The sequence below is a fragment of the Epinephelus lanceolatus genome, chromosome 21, assembly GCF_041903045.1.
Source record: "Epinephelus lanceolatus isolate andai-2023 chromosome 21, ASM4190304v1, whole genome shotgun sequence".
In the NCBI taxonomy this organism is placed as follows: Eukaryota; Metazoa; Chordata; class Actinopteri; order Perciformes; family Serranidae; genus Epinephelus; species Epinephelus lanceolatus.
The window spans coordinates 27,702,501-27,722,894 of NC_135754.1; the positions used below are offsets into that span (position 1 = coordinate 27,702,501).

The window sequence follows — 20,394 nt, forward strand, 5'->3', positions numbered from 1 at the left end:
CTTTTTAATCTGCTGTTATTTCCTTAATTTATCTAGTTACAAGTCCCTCCAATAAATAAGTCTGTGTTGTGAGTCCATTCTTTGCTTAATGGTTAACTCCCCGCTGTCTCTCCATGCTTAAAGTAAAAAATTAAAAAAGACAAGTTAGCTATTAATGATCTTTTCATCCAACCCCGTCAAACATTTTAATTTACTTCCATGAAGTCACAGCTGATTTGGAGTCTTTACTTTGCCAAAGAAAATGAAAAAAAAACAAACACTTATGACACAGTATTTTGTCCTCTGTGTTCAAGGCGTTTCTTCTTGTCTCCAGGAAATCTTTGTCAACAAGTTGGATCAGTTTGCTGAACAGACATGATCTGTTTGGTTGTGATCATCATGTCGGTTTTCAAGGTGACCCCTGCAGTTGTTGAGGGAATCCGTGTCCTTGTCTGTTGTCTCAGAAACCTGATTGCTCCAGTATGACCGAGTCTGAGGCACGACAGAGCAGAGATAAGAGTTAGAGGACGTCATGGTGTGGGGTTGAGGGTTTAATTTTCAAAGAAAGGAGCACACTCAGGCACAAAACACACAGAGGAAGACGGCCTCTGCTCCTCCAAAGGGCACCATGTGACCTGACTGAACCCTTGTTTACACCAACCCCCATTCCCTCTCCTTGTACCCTCCTCTCCTCCCCCAGTCACAACTCTATGGTCGGGTGGGTGTTGTCAGGCTGTCAGCCAATAACTTGACAGTGCTCACCCATTGAAACACCGCCATGATAAATCAGTGTGTGTCGGTGCAGAGAGGAAAACACACAGAGAGAGGCGGGCGATAGGGAGATTGTGTGTGTACAACCAAAAGTACTATCACATTTGATTATTAATTGTCTTTTATTGGTCACGGTTTTATTGTGGAATAAAAGCGGAAAAAGACAGAGTTGAATAGAAGTGACCTCTGGTGCAGAGTTCACCGCTCAAACTTCTTCAGCTGGACCTTGTGTGTGCCTGCTTGAGATCCAGTTTAAGAACCTCACACAGATTTTTTGGCAACGGGCATATCAATATTTAGATATTATATCGTAGAAAGTAAAAATTGTGCAGTCTCATCTCAGGATATCAGCTTTTAAGAGATAATATAGCTATATGGCTCCTCAGTGCACAGATAGAACAATGGAAAGATAAGGACTACCATTATTGCATGAGCAATAGTGAAACCTTGCCTTGACTTTGTGCCAGTTGCGGTGCACCATTACTACTGATTACTTTATTCAGCTGACATCCCACTGACGATGCTGGATGTTCAGAACATACAGATTTACAGCTCAACCACACCAAACCTCTGTGTACTTACTTATATATTTTACACATGTTAAAAAACACCTATCTGAGACATAATTCATATTGTGTAATCATGTGTTTGTGCCGCTGTCTGAGCATACGAGCGTGTATTTGTACCTGCACCTGGGGGCATGATCTAATCTTATCTCCCGTGCAGAGTCCACAGTTGTAAGCCCAGGTCAGGGCCTTCATTCAGACGAGCTCAGCACTAAGATTCTCTCCCTGTCCTACGTAAAGTGGTAGATAATATTCGCACGCATACATTAGGCTACATGTATATGTGAAATTATGTGAACGTGCAATAAATGCAGTGTTGCATAAGAGCCACGCTATCTTAGCTATTCTCAGACAATAGGAGCAGATGCCATAAAAATATAACAAGCACAAAAAGCTGTCAATGGTTCAAGTTCAGTGTTGTGTGCGCTCATCTCAATGCAGCTTTTTGCATTAAGGAATGCATAGTCTCTATATACAGACTCTACATTCAGTGAATGTAGAGTTTGTAGGCAAACCCTGGAGGTCTTGCCTCTGGAAGAAGAGCGGAAGAGCCCTGGTTTCTGGTTGTAGGCTGTTTGTAGTCCGCGTGATATTGACCAATCACGTTTGAGCTGGCTGCAGTTGTTGCCAGGTTAAACGGTCCGTGCGGTGAACTAACGAGGCGGAACATGACTGGTGTCACTGCAAACTCTGAATCCATCGCAATGGTTCAGCATATTTACTTATATATAAACGGAAGTCGGAAACGGAAATTCACCTCCTCCGCCCAAATCAAACCGGAATGCCAAAAAATCGGGGGTCTGCCCCCAGAGGCTGTATCGCCGTCTGCCGGAAGTCAGACGCCGAATACAGCCGATGGGTTCCGAGAATGAGGAATGCACAACAAAGCCATATTAAAAGAGGAAATTTTCTCATACAAAAGTAGCTAGCACAAGCTTCAAAAGTCGCTAAAAGCCACTAGCAAAGCATTAAGCTCGCTGAATGAGATTTGAGTGAAAAATCCTCAACAAATACTTGAATGGCGTGATAGCTATGGCACATATACTATTAAGTCCCGTTTCCACTGAGCAGTACAATACAGTTCAGTACGCTTTTTGTCTGTTTCCACTGTAAAAAGTTGTGGATGGTACCAATGGAACCGTTCCGTACCGTCCCCATTTTTGGTCCCCCCTCTGTTGGGGTACCTAGCACACAGATCTGGTACTAAAAGGTGGAGCTGTGAACACTGCAGTCTGTTGATTGGTCAGTAGAGGACGGTCACTCTGCTCAGGGCTGAGTTGTGGCTGGTTTTGAGGCTCATGTAACCACTGTTCATACTGTGGAGAGTTTTATTAGTAAACTGTAACTATAAAATGAAAGGATGTTTTGCTGCCTCTCACAGCAGCTGGAGTCTGAGAAAAAATAACTTAATTCACTGGGCCGACTGCCGGCGACTTTTAAAGTGGAACGTTAACTTGTACGTTGTACGAACGTATGAACGTTAACCCAACTGAACTGAATCGTACTGCTCAGTGGAAACGAGGTGGAAACTTTAGAGTGCTTATTTGCTAATAAACACGAAACACAAAGTACAGTTGAGGTCAGTGAGAAAGTTTTGCAGGTATTTGAACCTCATGGTAACGCTACACATTAAAGGCAGGGTATCGACAAAGTCAAAAGGGTTGTTTCTGGACCAAAAGTGTCTCTACATACAAATCCAACCAATTGTTGAGCTGTTTCAGTCTGGATCAAAGCGGTGGACTGGCAAACCCACTTGGAGCCTTGCTGCTATTGTGGCTAAAAAGCTCTGCTGATTGGCTGATCCATAGGTGGGACCTATGATACCTTGCCCCTGTGCTGAGTCAAGATGCCTGTGATGAGCAACCCGTGGATGGTGGTGCCATTGCTCGCTGCTCAAACCCCCATACACACACACACACACACACACACACACACACACACATCTAGAGAGAACATGCATATAAGATAAATGAATATTTGTAGTTTCTGTGTCAACGATTGCTAAGGTGCATGGGTGCGTAAAAGTTGCCAACGAACTGCTGATTCCATAGCTGAAGAGTTCTGAGCTTCCACTGGCCTTATGTGAGCACAAAACTGTGCAACAGGAGTGTCACGGAATGGGTTTCCATGGCCGAGCAGCTGCGTGAAAGCATCACATCACCAAGTGCAATGCCAAGCGTCGGGTGGAGTGGTGTAAAGCACACCAACACTGGACTGTGGAGCAGTGGAAACACGTTCGGTGGAGTGACAAATCACGGCTCTCTGTTTGGCAGTCAGATGAGCGAGTCTGGATTTGGCGGAAGCTGGGAGAACGTCACCTGCCTGACTACAACTGTGAAGTTTGCCAGAAGAGGGATAATGGTATGGGGCTCTTTCTTCAGGGTTTGGGCTATGGGCTCCTTATCTCCAGTGAGGGATGGTCTTAATGCTTCAGCACACCAAGACATTTTGGACAATGCCATGCTTCCAACTTTGTGGCAACAGTTTGGGGAAGGCCCTTTTCTGTACCAACATGACTGTGCCCCAGTGCGCAAAGCAAGGACTTCGGTGTGGAAGAACTTGACTGAGCCACATTGACCTCATTCCCATCAAGCACCTTTGGGATGAACTGGAATGGAGATTGCAAGCCACACCGTCTCGTCCAACATCAGTGCCTGAGCTCATAAATGCTCTACAGAATGAATGGGCACTAATTCCCACAGAAACACTCCAAAATGTTGTGGATAGCCTTCCAAGAAGAGCGGAAGCTGTTATAGCTGCAAAAGGGGGACTAACTCTGTATCAAATGTATTTGAATACAATGTCATTACAGTCCCTGTTTGGGTAATAGTCAGGCGTCTGAATACTTGTGTCCTGCTGTGGCTCAGAGGTAGAGCAGGTCGTCCACCAATCACAAGACCAGTGGTTCGATCTCCGGCTCCTCCAGCCTGCATGTCAAAGTATCCTTGAGCAAGATACTGAACCCCAAATTGCTCCGGATGATGCGTCCATCGCCGTGTGAGTGTGAACTGAGTAGCAGGTGTAGCCTCAGCCACCAGTGTGTGTGTGAATGAGTGAATGTGACTCATAGTGTAAACTGCTGATGACTAGAAAGGTGCTATATAAATGCAGGTCCACTTACCAAGAGTATCTAATGTATTGCGGTAAACATTACACCTGCTGAGCGTGTTAGCATTGTCACTGCATACATGTCAGCATGCTAATGTTAGTATTCAGTTTGTGCTGCCTCACAGAAACATCAGCGTGGCTGTAAATCATTTCCTTACTGAGGCCAAGATGAATATTCTCAGTGGAAACTTTCAACTATTAGTGCTGTTAGTCACAAACTACATCACCAGATCTACCCCCTCATTAATTGCTGCTGCCTGTGAGGGTGGTTAATGACTGGTGCAAACACAATAGGGCCTTATTTCCCACATCTATTGCACTCACTGGACAGATCCGGGAACTGCTGATGACAGCAGGCCTCGCAGGGATCCTTTGATCAAACCACAAAGTACAAAACTGTGACACTGTGGTCACTGTACAAAAGGTAATGAATGACCAAGCTGATGCACTTACATAGCCACCAGCTTACAGTCCTGCTTAATGAAGTATTGATATATTTAATGTAGCATTTATTTGATTTAAAGTGCTTGTCGTTCACCTAAACATATATGTCTATTTTATGTATTTGGTTTAAATATTGTTCAGAAGGTAATGCCACCTTCATGTCCTCCTGTTACATTACCCTACATGAAACCAAAATGTATTGTTTATTAAAAGGGGGTTGGTTGTGCTGTTGTAGTGTTGTAGGGAAATTTAGCCACCTGTCTAGATTGTAATGTTAATGTTTTATGAGAATCAGAATAAAGGTAATTGCAAGGTAGATTTTTAAGTACAAGGAATTCACCCTGATGTTTGGTGCATGCAACAGAGAGGAAATAAAAATGAAAGCAAAGCACTGCAATAGTCAATAACCATAAATGTAGAATAGAAAAACTACATTAATATATGGAAAAATACAATAAAAATCTGTACAATATAACTATGCCATGGCTGTGTTAAAGGAATACTTTGACATTTTTGTAAATCTATTCGCACTTTGCAAGCTAAAAATACGAAGTACTGTATATAAATATGAAGTGACTCCCAACAGCTGGTTAGCTTAGCTTAGCATGAAAACTGGGGCAGGGGAAAACAGTTAGCCTGGGTCTGTCTTTAAAAAGAAACAGGGTGGGGGGTTGTGTGCTACCTCTTGGCTGGGCCCAGTAAGGGACTGATCGTTATTTATGAGGGGGGAGAATATGGTGCAAAAAGAGGGAGGCATGTTAAATGATTTTTAAGCACATGGGAGGGACTTATGGTTTAGCTGGGCTTACTCTTTCTTTTGTCTTAATTTTGGACGGAGATTGAATGAAAGTAATGTCACCGATACTGTGTGAATTTAAATCGATGTATTTGTAATGTTGTTTTGTGAGTGGACCCCAGGATGACTCGTGACCACTTTGTGGAAGCTAATGGGGATCCGAATAAAGAATAAAATCACTTTATTCTGCATGTGTCATTTGAAATTTTGCCCAAAATAAAACATTTGCACTAATTATCCAGCATGCACAACAGGCGTGAAAAACCAAGGCGTTTTTCAACTCCGGGATTTTGTCCTGAAGTCTTAACTTATAACTTTCAAACATCGAAGGGTAAGTTTTTAAAATCTAACACCTAATTTATGGTAGAGGGAGGATTGTACATTTTCCCCAAATCATTTACAGAGGCTCAAGAAAAAATATTAATTTTTGATAATTATTTTTTTTTAATTTAAGGATTTCATACCATTTTGACAATACAACAAAAAAAACATGAAAGAAAAAAATATAATATTGGTAAAAGTAAAGGTGCTGAGTAGAGGCAAGAGACCCAGAAGGGCCTATACGTGGCCTCAACTCGTGAACTTCATTAGAATCAAGGAACACAAGCCGAACGATTAAACATAAGCCAAAAGCATAATGAAATAAATTAATCAACGCAATTTTCATAGTGTTAAGATATTGATAACGAAATAATAATAACAACAAAGACAGTAATTACAGCAACAAAAGCAAACAACTACTATGATAATAACAATAATAATAATAATAATAATAATAACAATAACATCAATAAACAATATCAATATTAATTAGTCAAAATTTATCTAATTCATTTATCGAGCAAAGTATATTTAAGTCTTGATTTAATTAGTGAAATAGATGAGCAATTTGTAATTATAGAAGGTTTTGAATTCCATATTGTGGGACCTCTGAATCTTATGGTGAACTGACCTAATGTTGCGCGGGAGAAACTACAATAAATGTTATTTGATTGCCTGGTAGGATAAGAATGAACCATGGAGTTTGACATGAAAAAGTTATGAAAAACAATAGGAAAAGAATCAACATTGTGACTACAGTTGATCATAAAAATACATGGTACACATTAATATCAAAAATAGACAAAACTTTGATTTGTTTAATTCCTCTTTAGGTATAAAAAGCAGAATCTGAAGTTGCTCGATATACGGTGCAAGAGGCTGTGTAATATACATGAACATTGCCATTCCTGCATGAGAAAACAGATTTAAAAGAAAGGAAAAGTAAAAATACACATATGTATACAGATACGCACAAATGTGGCTACTTGTAGAAAAAAAAGTTTACTTTTAAACATAGTAATGATAACTCAACTTAAATATAGATATACCAGTAAAAACAGTGATGACTTGTGGCTTGGTGATTTAATGAAGAATTAGGCAAATCTCAAAACTTGGATTTATTGTGGACATCTGTTTTACACTTTAGATTAATAGTTTGAAAAGAAAAAAGAGAAAGCAAGCAATTAGCTTAGCTTAGCATTAAGACTGGAAGCAAGGGGAAACGGCTAGCCTGGCTTTGTTGAAAGGCAGGCCGATAACAGTTAGGGACTAAACTAGGGTTTTTACTACAAATAAAAGGGCCAAGCTTCTCAAGGAAGTAGCGTTTTCAACCATCATGCCATTAACGAATGTACTTGCTGTGTCTTTGAAAACTGGTGTAGTCCCGAATGACTTGAAAGTAGCCAAGGTCGTGCCACTTTTCAAAGAAGGAGATCCTTGTGTTTTCAATAATTACCGTCCTATATCAATTCTACCCTGCTTCTCCAAGAGTGATAAAGCATCTCAATGATAACAACATACTGTATAAGCACCAATATGGATTTCGAAAAAATCATTCAACCTATATGGCCCCCTCCAACTTATTGATAAAATACATGAAGCATTAAATTATACTAAGTTTGCAATTTGCATTTTTCTAGATTTATCCAAAGCCTTTGATACAGTGGATCACAGTATCCTATCATCCAAACTTATTTGTTATGGCTTCCAGGATGTTGTGATTCATTGGCTTAAAGATTATCTCAGCAATAGGCAGCAATATGTTTGTATTGAGGGTATGAACTCCAATAGAACCGAGGTATCTTATGGAGTACCACAAGAGTCTATCCTTGGGCCGCTTCTTTTTCTTATTTTTTTAAGATTATTTTTATGGGCTTTTTGCCTTTATTGACAGGACAGAGAGTGAAATGGGGAGACAGAGAGAGAGTGGGGACTGACATGCAGCAAAGGGCCGTGAGCCGGTTTCGAGCCCCCGGCCGCTGCAGCGAGGCGATGCCTCTGTACATGGGGCGCCGGCACTATCCACTACGCTACCGACGCCCCTCTTTTTCTTATTTTTATAAATGATTTTCCTTTGCAGTTTCATACCACTCTGCCTATTATTTTTGCTGATGATACAAACATAGTGTTTTTGCATTCTGACTTTGGTTCCCTGATTAAAGATGCTAATTCTATACTTGCACAAAACCTCAAGATGGTTTCAGATGAATATGCTTTCCTTAAATGTCAAGAAATCAAATTATATGATTTTCAGGCATAACAAGACTCTAAATTATTTATCAATGACATAGAAATTAAACATGTCTCATACGCTAAATTTTTAGGAGTTACTGTTGATGAAGGCCTTACATGGAAAAACCATATTGAACTGGTGTGCTAGAAAATTATGAAATCCTATGGAATTATTAGAAGGATATCCTCTTTAGTAAATCGTTCCTGTCTGTTGACACTCTATTATAGTCTCATATATACATATTTATCATATTGTAATATTATTTGGGCCAGTACTTTCCCCACTTCTCTTCACAAACTTTTTCTTCACAAAATTCACAAAATTTGTAAGGCTCGCCACAACTTCTAATCCCTTACCATCTGCTCCCTTTTTAATGACGTATGCCTAATTCATGGTGAAAGGGTTGGTTTATATCATTTGACTTATTCATTATTATTATTATTGTTATTATTATTATTGTTATTTTCTTTTCACTGTCTCTCATTGGCGCAAACTCGGGAACGCGCGCTGTCAGTTGCTTCGCGCGTGCGCGTGCCCCTGTTGGTCCCCGCTGCCCTCCTTGGCTCGTGCTGCCTTTTAAAGCAAACGGACACAGAATGCCATTCCCCACTCGGCCAGAGGACGGGACACGGTGAGGAGCTGCTGTGTCGCTCATTCTACCCCCTCTCCTGTCGTCACCCCCCATTGTCCTTGTTGTTTAGTTGCCTTTCTGTTTGTTCGTCCACACGGTTAGCTAGTTTCAGTCATGTATCGGTATTTCGGGGAGCTGCTGAGCCGCTCTGCGGGTAGTGCCCTGGCCTCGGGGTGCGTTGACTCCGCTCTCCCGGCTACCTCGTCCCTGATGAGGGTCCGTCGCTATGCCGACGCGGCGGACCAGCCCGACGACCCCAACTTCTTCAAGATGGTCGAGGGCTTCTTCGACCGCGGCGTCAGCATCGTGGAGGACAAGCTGGTGGAGGATCTGAGGACCAGGGAGACCCCCGAGCAGAAGAGGAACCGTGTGCGGGGCATCCTGCGCATCATCAAGCCATGTAATCACGTCCTGAGCGTGTCTTTCCCCATCAGGAGGGATAACGGAGAGTGGGAGGTGGTGGAGGGGTACCGCGCCCAGCACAGCCAGCACCGGACACCCTGCAAAGGGGGTAAGAATTGAGCCAAACCGCCCTGAGTGGCCCCTATGGCAGCTAGCTTAGCCAGCTACTTAGCATCAGTTAGCTAGTTATAAGCACAACACATCAGGCAGCTGCTGTCAACAGCTGCTAACGTTACTGTTAACCGTTAAGTTACACACAGCCTCACTGTAGCCAACCATGCACTTAACCACATCCGTGTTTTGGTCGGTAATGGCAGCTCAGCGTTATGCCTTCGGTTTATTTCCTGTATTCAACAACTGCGCACAGCTCGTGTGAGACTTTTTGTGCAGTTTACAGTGACCTTCCTGCCCACCTCAAGGTATAATGCTACTGTACTTTGTTAGCTTGCAGGCTAGCAGCAAGCTAGCCGTCAAAATGAAGCAGTCCCCACACTTTGTTACTCTTGTTTTCCATGCACCACATGCTGGTTTCCCAATGTCCAGTGGTTTAATCTGGTTCAAAGCTGGCTGGGAGCATTAGATTGTTTCTTGTCATCACTGGAGCGGCGTACTGTTATTTTGATTGGTGTGACAGATGTGTGATGTGATGGAGAAGGCTGCATTGAAGGCATCAGGTGTGTCACTGAGCATGTCAATCTTTGGCCATCTCCACATGTGCTGCAAGAAACACATGGTTGATGATAAAGACCTTTGCTCCAGCACTGTCAGGTGGTTCATACACATGGACAAAGTAAAGAGCAAATATACACAGGGTGGCCCTCCTGCAGTTGGGACACACTGAAATTCCCTGTTGAAAAAAGCTTTATGTGCAACATTAGGTGGCTAAGAGAGCCACCTAATGTTGCACATATATATACCATATACCATATATGGTATATATATGGTATATGATATGACAGTGACATATGCTCTTTAGTTCAGAGTTCAAGGTTCCAAACAGAGGCATTATGGGCTACTGCTGCAGTGCACTCTGGGTAATGGTGAAAAGAGGGATATGTTGTTCTCTTGGGAGACATTTGCCCTCAGGGTTTTCTGTCAGAAAGGAGTTTCTTGGTGAAGGTTAGGAAAAAATGTGGTTTTGGTTCAAATGAAAATATTTCTGCCAGAAAGACAAACTTCATCCATGTGCATATGATGCATAGGAAACCAGGAGGTGTAAGAGCCGGGGAGGGGGTGGTAGTGTTTCCACACACTCCTATTTGTCAGTGGTGTGACAGGTGGGGGAGGGTGTTATGGAGAGCCGTCATTCTCAGCTGAAAGAGACATGCGATCCAGGCAAAGGGCATGTTTGAATGGTGTGGTACGGACACTAGCTTTGTATTAACACTGTGACACCCCTCCATTGTACCTGCTTGAAGTCGGAAATGCAGACCTATTCTGGGGAGGCATGTGTCTGCTGAAGACGTGTGGGCACTGAAATGATTTCAGTGCCTCATTTATGGCAGGCAGGCAAAACATCTATCACAGATATCTCACTCAAACCACTTTACAGTAATGGAGAGATCATTTAGAGAGGCCATATGTGTAAAATCAATACAGTCCTGTGCCGTATTACTAAATATCTTCCCCATGCTGCCTGATCTAGATCCAAGGTGCAGTTAACCAATAGTCAAAAATCACAGCAATCACAACAAGTGTTATCTTTTCATTCATTTTTCTATTTAACTGCACAGAACAAGTGAGTTAAATTGCCACTTTATTTATTGTAGTGGCCCATTAAACAAGTCTGATTGGTCCTTTTTGTCAGACTCCATGATAATAGGGGCAGGACAGGAGCAAGAGCAGTTATTTTTCAGTGGGTTTAATCATTGATATAATGCATAGACCCTTGACCGTGGTCAGATCAAACTGCAAAGTGCAAAGGCTGTTTTTGTGTGTGCATGTGTTGCTCGTGCACCCCCTTTCTCGGAGCCACACAGAGCGACAGCTGCTGGGCTTTGACCACACTGCTCTCTGACTACTGCATGAGCGTCTTAACTCGGGAATATCATGTGGTGTGTGTGCATGGTTGTTTGCGCACCCTTTGAAGACAGTCTGTGGAAAGTTGTCTTAGTTTTAAATAGTACAAGTCACTTGAGTTTTGTTTAGTCTGCTAAATTGTAAACATCCTTCTCCTTTCTGTGCAGAAGCGGAACAAATGTGTGGGATATTTCATGTCACTTTTGTAAAATGGAAACCATAAGTACAGCTTTTTGCACCTACGGAGAAAAAGAAATAAAATGTCACTATCAGTTCAGCTTCTAATAGCATGAGCAAATGTGTGCCTAATTAAAATGCCACACTCTCTTAAGTGTAAACGATTATGTGTGCCTTCAAGACAAAATAAATTGATTAATAAGAAGACACAATAAAGGAAGGAAGGAAAAATATCACAAGGCACAAATGCACTGCTTGAACCAGTAACTTAAACCAAACACACCAAAAGCTTGCTTTAGACCCTAGAGGCTTTGAAGCAGAAGACTCGGCCATGTCGGGCCTGCGGGTGTTACTGTTGAAATTAAACCGTACTGACTGCTGCAGGAACTCTACATTTCAGCGTGGGCTTAGTTTGTTTCTAAAAAATGTGTCCTCGCTTTGAGAGGAATGTGTTTACAGATATGTTTTTGATCTGGTTGCTGTAGGGAGCTCTTGGTTGGGTGGATAAATCAATGGTTGGACAGGGGATGGGCGGGTAGCCAGGCTTTTTTTTCCCTTTTGATTTGATTAGTGAGCTCCAGATTGTCTTGTGTCGGCCTGAGGGAACTCAGCTGATCTTCTGATGAACGGAAGTAAAGATGAAAGGAGTGAACCACTGCAGCACTCGTAAACATGAAACTTTGTTGTAGGAGGTTTGACATTTTCCTCTGACGGGCACAAAAGTGGCACTTGAAGATGACATCATAGTGGGCGGGCTTTCACTTCCTGTGATTTTGCTTCCACCTGAACACTTTTAATATGACACACAGAGCGCCTTTGCCCCTAAAAGCAGTCGGTTGTCTCCTCTTTGTGCTGTTTGCCCTTGGGTCTCTCTGTGTAAGCTAACTCTGGATGAGCTATATTTGGTACTGCAAGACAATCTCTCTCTCACACACACACACATACACACACCCCATGCCAATAAGATGGAGTAGTGGTACTTCGGCAGTCTGAGTTAATGCTTTTCATGTAATGCTGCACACAGGCTGACTCATACATGTTACCGTAGCGACTGTAGTAAACCCCAGTCAACAGGAAGGAATGACTATATCTCGGGGGGTGGGGGTCAGAAAGAAGGGCTGGGATTGGTTCTCGTGTTTTCCACCCGCTGCTACCGTGACTCCCAGGCACAATCAGTGATCTCTGACCTGCTCATGTGGTTGTGGAGAACATACTTGGTGCCTCTCAAATGCTTCGTGCTTCCATGGGAGGATGGATTCTTCCCATTTGGGTTCTTACAGGGACTGGGCAAGACTCTTCCCCAGCAACTGGAAAACACATAAGGCTGTGTCAGCCAAAGTTTTTTTTCTTTTCTCCGTGGGTGCTCTTCTGAAAATACCAAGCTGGGAGTTAAACATATTTAAACTTTGCCACCAGAATTAAGCGTCAAACATGCAGCTGGCGTTTTTAGCATAATGTAAATATGTGGCCCCTATTTCAAAATAATTTAATAAATATGCTGGCCGCAGGAGAGAACGCTTTGGTGGACACACATCATAATGAAACAATCTAGGAAATGTGTGGGTGTGCATCACTGAAAGTGTCCCGCCTTCAGATTCAACGTTACGATTTCAAAAACAGTGGAAGAAATGGATGCGATATGGCCAACTTAACAGATGAAAATGCCACTTGATATTTCCATTTCAAACATGAATGTTATTTTTGAAGGTGGTAACAACTAGCCAGCTAACAAACTAAATCTATACAATGATGGCTTCAGTTAGCCGACCTCACAAGGTATCTAGCTCATTGCTAAATGGGATCTGAACTGGCATTTATGGTGTGACAACAAATTCAACAAGTACAAATGGGATCAAGTCACACCTAAGGAGTGTTCCGATGTCTTGGATCCTTCAATTTTTCTAAGGACCAAGTCTTTTGTTGAAAGAATTTTCAAGGATGCCTTTGTGTACCCACAATGCTCTTGAAGCACCCACAATCCTATACCCATGATGCAATGGTCCTGTCCCCTGATTTGGGAACAAGGAAAATATGCTTTTAAACTTTCAGTTTTTTTTACCACAGCAGACCAACCTAATCGGTTTCTGATTGTTGAGGTATGAAATGGGCAATCAAGTTGTTTAATCTTCACTCATATAAGATCTACTGGGCTTAACTGAAAAATTTGTTCTGCGGAAGGTCCAGGGTTCGAGGGATCGACGTCAGCAAAGGCATGAGGTCGCATGGCCAAATCAACCATCATTCCTTAAGGAGACTTCAAGATAAGAGATAAGAGAGTAACTCCGGAATCTGAGCCAAGTCCTCCAACGAGGGCGCGTCTCAAGCCCGTTGTAGACAGCAGGTTCCAGATGTAATAGCGGATACATAAATACACTTATAAAAGTCAGAACAATTTTTTCAGTTAAGCCCAGTAGATCCTATATGTGTGAAGATTAAACTTGATTGCCCATTTCTTACCTCAACAGTCAGAAACCGATTTGGTTGGTCTGCTGTGGTAAAGTAACTGAAAGTTTAAAAGCATATTTTCTTTGTTCCCAAATCAGGGGACAGGACCATTGCATCATAGGTATAGGATTGTGGGTGCTTCAAGAGCATTGTGGGTACACAAAGGCATCCTTGAAAATTCTTTCAACACAAGACTTGGTCCTTCGAAGGATCCTAGACATCGGAACACTCCTTAGGTGTGATTCGATGACGTAGCATTCTTGAAATGCAACCGTTTAAGGGTCCTTCCTTGACTTTGAGAAGCACCTACTGTGATAACTGGTCCAGTCCAGTCTGATTCCGGTGTTCTGTCTCGGGTAATCATTTCCCTTTTTCTGTTGTTGAGCTGCACATGTAGTGGAGATGGTGTCAGCATAGGCTAATGATTTCCCCATGTTGCAGTCTGAACACCTAATCAATATACAAGGCCCTTGAACTTATAAACTAGCACTAAATTAAATTTTAGTACACATTAATTTTGATAGACGTTGTAGCAAAAAACAGTTTAAACAACTTTTGGTCCATTTTGCTTGTTTCCAGTTTTTCTGTGTATGTTGACCATGTTGTGAACTGCTCCCTGTATGTGTGTGTGTTTCCTTCAGGTATCCGTTACAGTACAGATGTGTCTGTGGATGAGGTCAAAGCCCTGGCCTCTCTGATGACCTATAAGTGCGCCGTTGTTGGTAAGTATTAAAGTCTTCCACAAAACCCCTTGTGCGTTTTCCTTGATCTCCACATCATATTAAGGCCACATCCCCACCATTATGTTTAAAATGTTCTTGGTACACATAAGCATTTTAGCACCATTTCAGAATTCATCTCTGTCCATATTAACACACCTGAAAACATCACATGACCATGCAACTGGTTGCTTAGTTGCAGAAAAATACTACAGAGATAGCAAAACGTAAGACTGGAGATTTCTTAGCTTAACTGATGACAAGGTGGAACTGTCACTGAAAGTAACACAAGCATGGCGGTCAAGGTGGCAGAAAACAGATTGGGGGTTGTTAGAGCGATTCCAGGAGCATTATCTATCGCCAAAGGAAGCCATAGCAATGGGAAAGGAGTAACGTTACGTACACAAGAAGGATGAAATCACAAAAGAGATTTTGAACTAGCTGTGTTCACAGCACCTAGTTGGGAAGTGAACCAGGGTGTCTGTGTCATTGTTTCAAAAGTCTCCTAAGTTTTCAAACTGCTTGTATGAAGTAATGGACGTAGCTACTGTGACATCACCCTTTGGTCGGTGGAATCCTGTTTTGAAGCCTCAGGCCCTGATCACACAGAAAGCGTTTTGAAGGTTGCAAAACGCAAGGCGCACCGCACTTCGTTTTTTTAAAAATTGAATGCCACTAGTAAAAAAAACAAAAGAAAAAACCTTGCTGCGCCTTTTTATTGTTGCCAGGCAACCATACCATCACCTTCTGACACTAACCTTCCCATTTAATCAATCTACCGTTTTTCCCCCCACAGTAATCAGTATCTAGTCCCTGACATGTTGGGGCAGAGGGTACTTGCTGTAGCTCTAGTTGAGGGTGAGAGGCTGTCAGTAAATAGTTTGTTGGGCACAGGGAAACAGAGATCTGTGTGGGTACATGAGACCATAAAAAAGAGGGTGGATCATGGGGAATACCACCAGTTGGTCCAGGAGCTTCTCCTCCATGATGGCTGTTTGCAGGCATATTTAAGGATGACCCAGGGGCAGTTTGACAACCTGCTGTCTATCGGCAGGCCATATAGCTCTGGGTATCCAGCAACCACTACCACCAGTTCATCATCCGATTGGCCAATAGGGAAAAAAGATGACGGAAAAAAAGATGATGTCAGGCATTTTTCCACTCTGAGTTGAAGTTTTTTCAACTCCAGGAGTTCAGAGAGCTCCGTTAAAAATGGCAGGCGCATAGAGTGCAGAAATGCGAGGCGCATCGCAACACAAAAAAAGTGAGCAAAACGCTTAATTCTCATTAAAACGATTACAAAAACACTCTCTGTTTGATCAGGGCCTTAAACATGACATTTCAGCCATCTTGGTTTATTGGAGCCAGGAGTGACTATATTTGGAAGAGAGGGTGGAGCTGACTTACAGACTGTAGTGTTACTTTTAGCCTTAATTAAATGTAAATGAGTGAGTCATAAGAAAAACTGACCCTTTATATAGTTGTCACAAACGTTAAAATTAGCTATAGAGACCAACATAATTTTTTGTACCAGGCTGTAAACATGTTTATTTATGCTGTAAAGTAGGGCATTGTAACATGGGGTTCTATAGGGATTGACTCTCTCTTGGAGCCAGCCTCAAGTGGCCATTCAAGGAACTGCAGTTTTAGGCACTTGAGGCAATACTGTCTGTCTCACCAAGTTCTTGTCATTTATCCACCTTGAAAGCTGTCATTGCACTGCTTTCGACTACATTTGCGAGTGCCAGAAAATAGCTATCCAGCTTTTGTTTAGCTTCTTTCTCTACTGCTTACACATTAAGAAATGTGAATCTACATGTGCATGTTAATGTCATGAGTGTCAATGTTTTTTAAGCTGCGTGATTCTCCTCCAGATGTGCCATTTGGTGGAGCCAAAGCTGGAGTCAAGATCAACACCAAGAATTACTCTGTAAGACTTCTAATGTCAATCCTTCTCCCCCACTCGCAGAGATACATGGACATGCTTAACTGTGCTGTAATACGCATAGGAAGGCAACAAAGCCCAGGATAAGCTTGTAGTCATTGGAGCGATATCAGTTTTCCTGTGTTTCTCCTTCTCTTTCCCACATCCGAACAAACACAGATGATGATTCAATCACACTGGAATGCAAAAGGCCGAGCTGCCGGGTCTTATCCTTTCATTTTGTACTTTTTGATTAACGAGAAGACAGAATGATTAAAGAGAACGATAGAGATGGGAAAAGAGAGACATTCAGCCGTTGAAGCAGATAATTAAATGTGTATTTGTGTCTTTCTGTAGATTTGAATTTTAGTTTAAAGGCTGCAGGTACTGCAGTGTAAGCACATGACCAGATGTGTGCATTACATTTTCTTCAGTTAACTAACGGTGCCTTCCTGACCTGCCTTGCATTTTATTGGATTATGGATATGGATTTTAGTCTGTCTGTTGATGGATACTGTGAAAGAACAGGCATGAAGGTCACCGGCTGTTGCCTCAGAGTTAACTGGAAGCACACCTCTATACGAAAACCTCACAGTTTTGTCAAAACGCCAAAAGCATCCCTCTAATGGAAACTGTTCCTTTATATGGACAAGACACTGTTTGGATTGCTATTAGAAATACACCGTGTCTTTCTTTCTTTTTTGTAGCCTGTCTTTGTTTAATACCTTCCCTTCCTTGAATGACTCATTATACTGTAACCAAGCAACAACATATCTTTTTAAACTCTTCATTGTGTCTGTCTGTTGCAGGATAATGAGCTGGAGAAGATTACCAGGAGATTCACTATTGAGCTGGCCAAAAAGGGTTTTATTGGTGAGTTTTTGTGTGCGACTTTAAACAGTTATAAATGAATAACTGTAATAAGACGTAACTTAGACATTTCAAAAGTTACTTGTAACTTGGAAGTACTCATTTGTCGCACTGCCTGGCATTTGGCGTGTGACAGTGTTCTTGTCGTTACTTGACTCAGTTAGAAATGTGGTGGTGAGAGGTGAACTTGTCCACCCAGAGGAGTAAACATTTCTTGTCTTCTAGAGCTGTTTATTTAGGTTGGGGTCGCTCAGGGTGCGCCTGTGTCAACTGAAAAGGGAGACGGTTAACAATGGTGCAAGAGAAGCAGGAGATTGAGCTAAAAGTTCAATTTAAAATCAGTATCCAACTCATTCCTGAGGGCGCTACTGTAGAAATGATTATGTGAGATAGCAGAAGTAGCAGTAAGCTAGTTAGTCCCATAGACTGTCTGTGGTTAGTCCCAGTGGCTACTCTTGGTGGCTAACCGCCAGCGCTGGTTCTTTTTGAAAGTAATTTGCCTTCAGTTTAGCAAATACTGATTTATTTTTTAAGAAATATTTCACTAATGTTAACTCAGCATTTTCTAAAATGTCTTTGCGGAGCTCTGGTACCTGTTGCACTGTCCATGTCTCTAACGACTAACAACCAGTCTAAGCTACATTTTGGTCTCAAGTAACTGTGTGTTGAACATGTAACCAGAACAAAAAGGGATTGTTCCTGTTGCCAAAGGTACCATTGATATGAGAAATAAAACCACAAGAGTTTCACCAGACATAGCGCAAAATTATAAAATAAGAATTTGCAGAAGAGAATGACACTTAGACTGACAGGTCCGTCACTCAACGTCAGTATAAGATATCCCCGTCTTTCCCCGTCTGACTTCATTCTCAACCTACATTAGAAAATAAACTCAGCAACAAACCTTGAAATATGTATTTAGTTATTAGGGCTGAGAATTTGCAATACGAAGCAAAATGAAAGGAGACGCATTTGCTTCCTGGTTGTCATGATCATCTGTTGGTTGGCTGGTTGGTCCACAAGGGTCTAAATATCTAAATATCTTTGGATCGTGATACGATATCTGCCGATGTCATGAAGTCTGCCACAATACAATTTCGATTCGATTCAATTCAGGGGCCTGTGATGGACACGAGATGATATTATGTGCCTAGTTAACACAGTGTGTTAAAGAAGAAGCTGCCACGCCTTTCTATTTTTCATTTGGCGATAAAGGATATAAACAACACATAGATAATTGTAAATAATTGTGCAGTAAAGTTAACTTTAAACTGATTCTATTGACACACATTAAAACAGCACATGGGATAACTCAGCCTTCTTTAAAATAAATCTTTTCACTTAACCAAAACGATCATCTTCTTCCTAAAACTTCAGGGTCATCTGGCTCAAAGCTGTGAAAGCAAACTTCTGATTGCTTTATCTCAAAATGACACTGTTTACATTCGGCATGTGCTTTCTCTGTTGACCTGTATTTTCTCCAAAATCTAAAATATTTCCACACTGCTGATTTATTCCAGAGTAAGTAACGTTATCCTCATTGTCTTTTTTCTCGGCTACTTGCTGTTATCTACCTGCCGCTGTTCAAGGAGAATTTCAAAATGTAGGCGTATCCTATAGATTATGATATGGATCAGTGCGGACGTTTACATGCAGCTTGAGAAAATCGAATTATTGGCTTAGTCTGACTGAAACTGGACTTCTAAATGCATGTAAACCGCTTAGTAGGACTGAAATTGGACTAGCACACTCGACTAACACACCTGGATAATTCGATTGAAAATCGAACTATGGCTGCATGTATCCACTTAGTCTGACTGGACTCGGACTCAGCGTTCTGCACATGCGCCACTTTTTCTTTCGCAGTTTTCACCCGAAAGAAGAAGGAGATGACGTAGCAGCAGTTCAGCAGCGCAGTAACTCCCGGAAAAACAAACAAACACCATGGCAACCGAGAAGCGGAAATCGTAAAGCATGTACGAAACATACAGAGCCATAGCAACATCCATCTATGCCATCTTCATTCGTTGTTAGCTTCCTCTTCGGGTCAACCGGAACTAGTTCAATACCTACTATATTAAAAAGGACACAGTGCCGCCTATGGAGGCGGAGCCAGATGTACTTAGTCAGAAATTCGATTTTCTCTTCTGCATGTATACTCAGACAAGACGAGAAGTCTGACTTGACTGATTAGAGGCATGTAAACGTACGGACTGTTTCCACTTTGCACTGATTATATTGGATAATTGCTCACTGAATCGATACATCGATCAAGAAGGAGGGCTGTTCCAGTTCTAGTGTTAACTTTAGAGCAGGGCCACATATAAACATATGCAGTGGTTCAGCAGGTTAACAGCCCCTATACAGCCTGTTTTTCACCCCTGCCTCGATGCATGTCAGTGTTTATAATGTATCCAGTTCAAACATGGCAAAGACAGATATGATGCTGTCTGTTAGATGCTTGCATTTATTTTGGTGAGGTTTTATTGAAGCGCCTTCAATAGTGAATATTTAAACAGCCCTGTTCTGCCCGTGTCAGACTGCCCCTCTTGCGAAGGTCACCCTTTTCTCTCTCTCTCTCTCTCTCTCTCTCTCTCTCTCTGTGCGCACACTTCTGTTATGTCTGTTGTCTGTTTTGTCACTGACACAAGGACACAAAGCCTGGCTCTCACATTTCTCCTATAGCCCAAATATGCAAGCGATATAGCATTCATTCAAACTTTTAGGACCTCGTTATCAAGAGGACCGAAGCATGTTTTGTGAGAGTGTTAACTGTCCAGTGTGTGAAGTGCGTCCTCGTGTGTATTTCTGCACTGTGAATTGCATGCTTGATTAACTCTCCCTCTACTGCCTGTCTTCCTTCACCCAGGACCCGGCATCGATGTCCCGGCCCCGGACATGAGCACGGGAGAGAGGGAAATGTCCTGGATCGCTGACACATACGCCAACACCATTGCACACACTGTGAGTTCTCAGGCATACACAACCA

At 42.1% G+C, this 20,394-nt stretch overlaps 1 protein-coding gene across 1 annotated transcript in view; it reads left to right on the forward strand.

Moving 5' to 3' along the window:
• The first annotated feature begins 8,739 nt into the window (after positions 1 to 8,739).
• Positions 8,740 to 20,394, forward strand: part of LOC117247261 (glutamate dehydrogenase, mitochondrial) — a 39,821-nt gene continuing 28,166 nt past the window's right edge. The window contains exons 1-5 of the mRNA XM_078163279.1: positions 8,740 to 9,360; positions 14,534 to 14,614; positions 16,486 to 16,541; positions 17,345 to 17,408; positions 20,275 to 20,369. Coding sequence (XP_078019405.1) covers positions 8,964 to 9,360; positions 14,534 to 14,614; positions 16,486 to 16,541; positions 17,345 to 17,408; positions 20,275 to 20,369 — 693 coding nt within the window. The 5' untranslated portion in view covers positions 8,740 to 8,963. The remainder of the gene's footprint in view (positions 9,361 to 14,533; positions 14,615 to 16,485; positions 16,542 to 17,344; positions 17,409 to 20,274; positions 20,370 to 20,394) is intronic.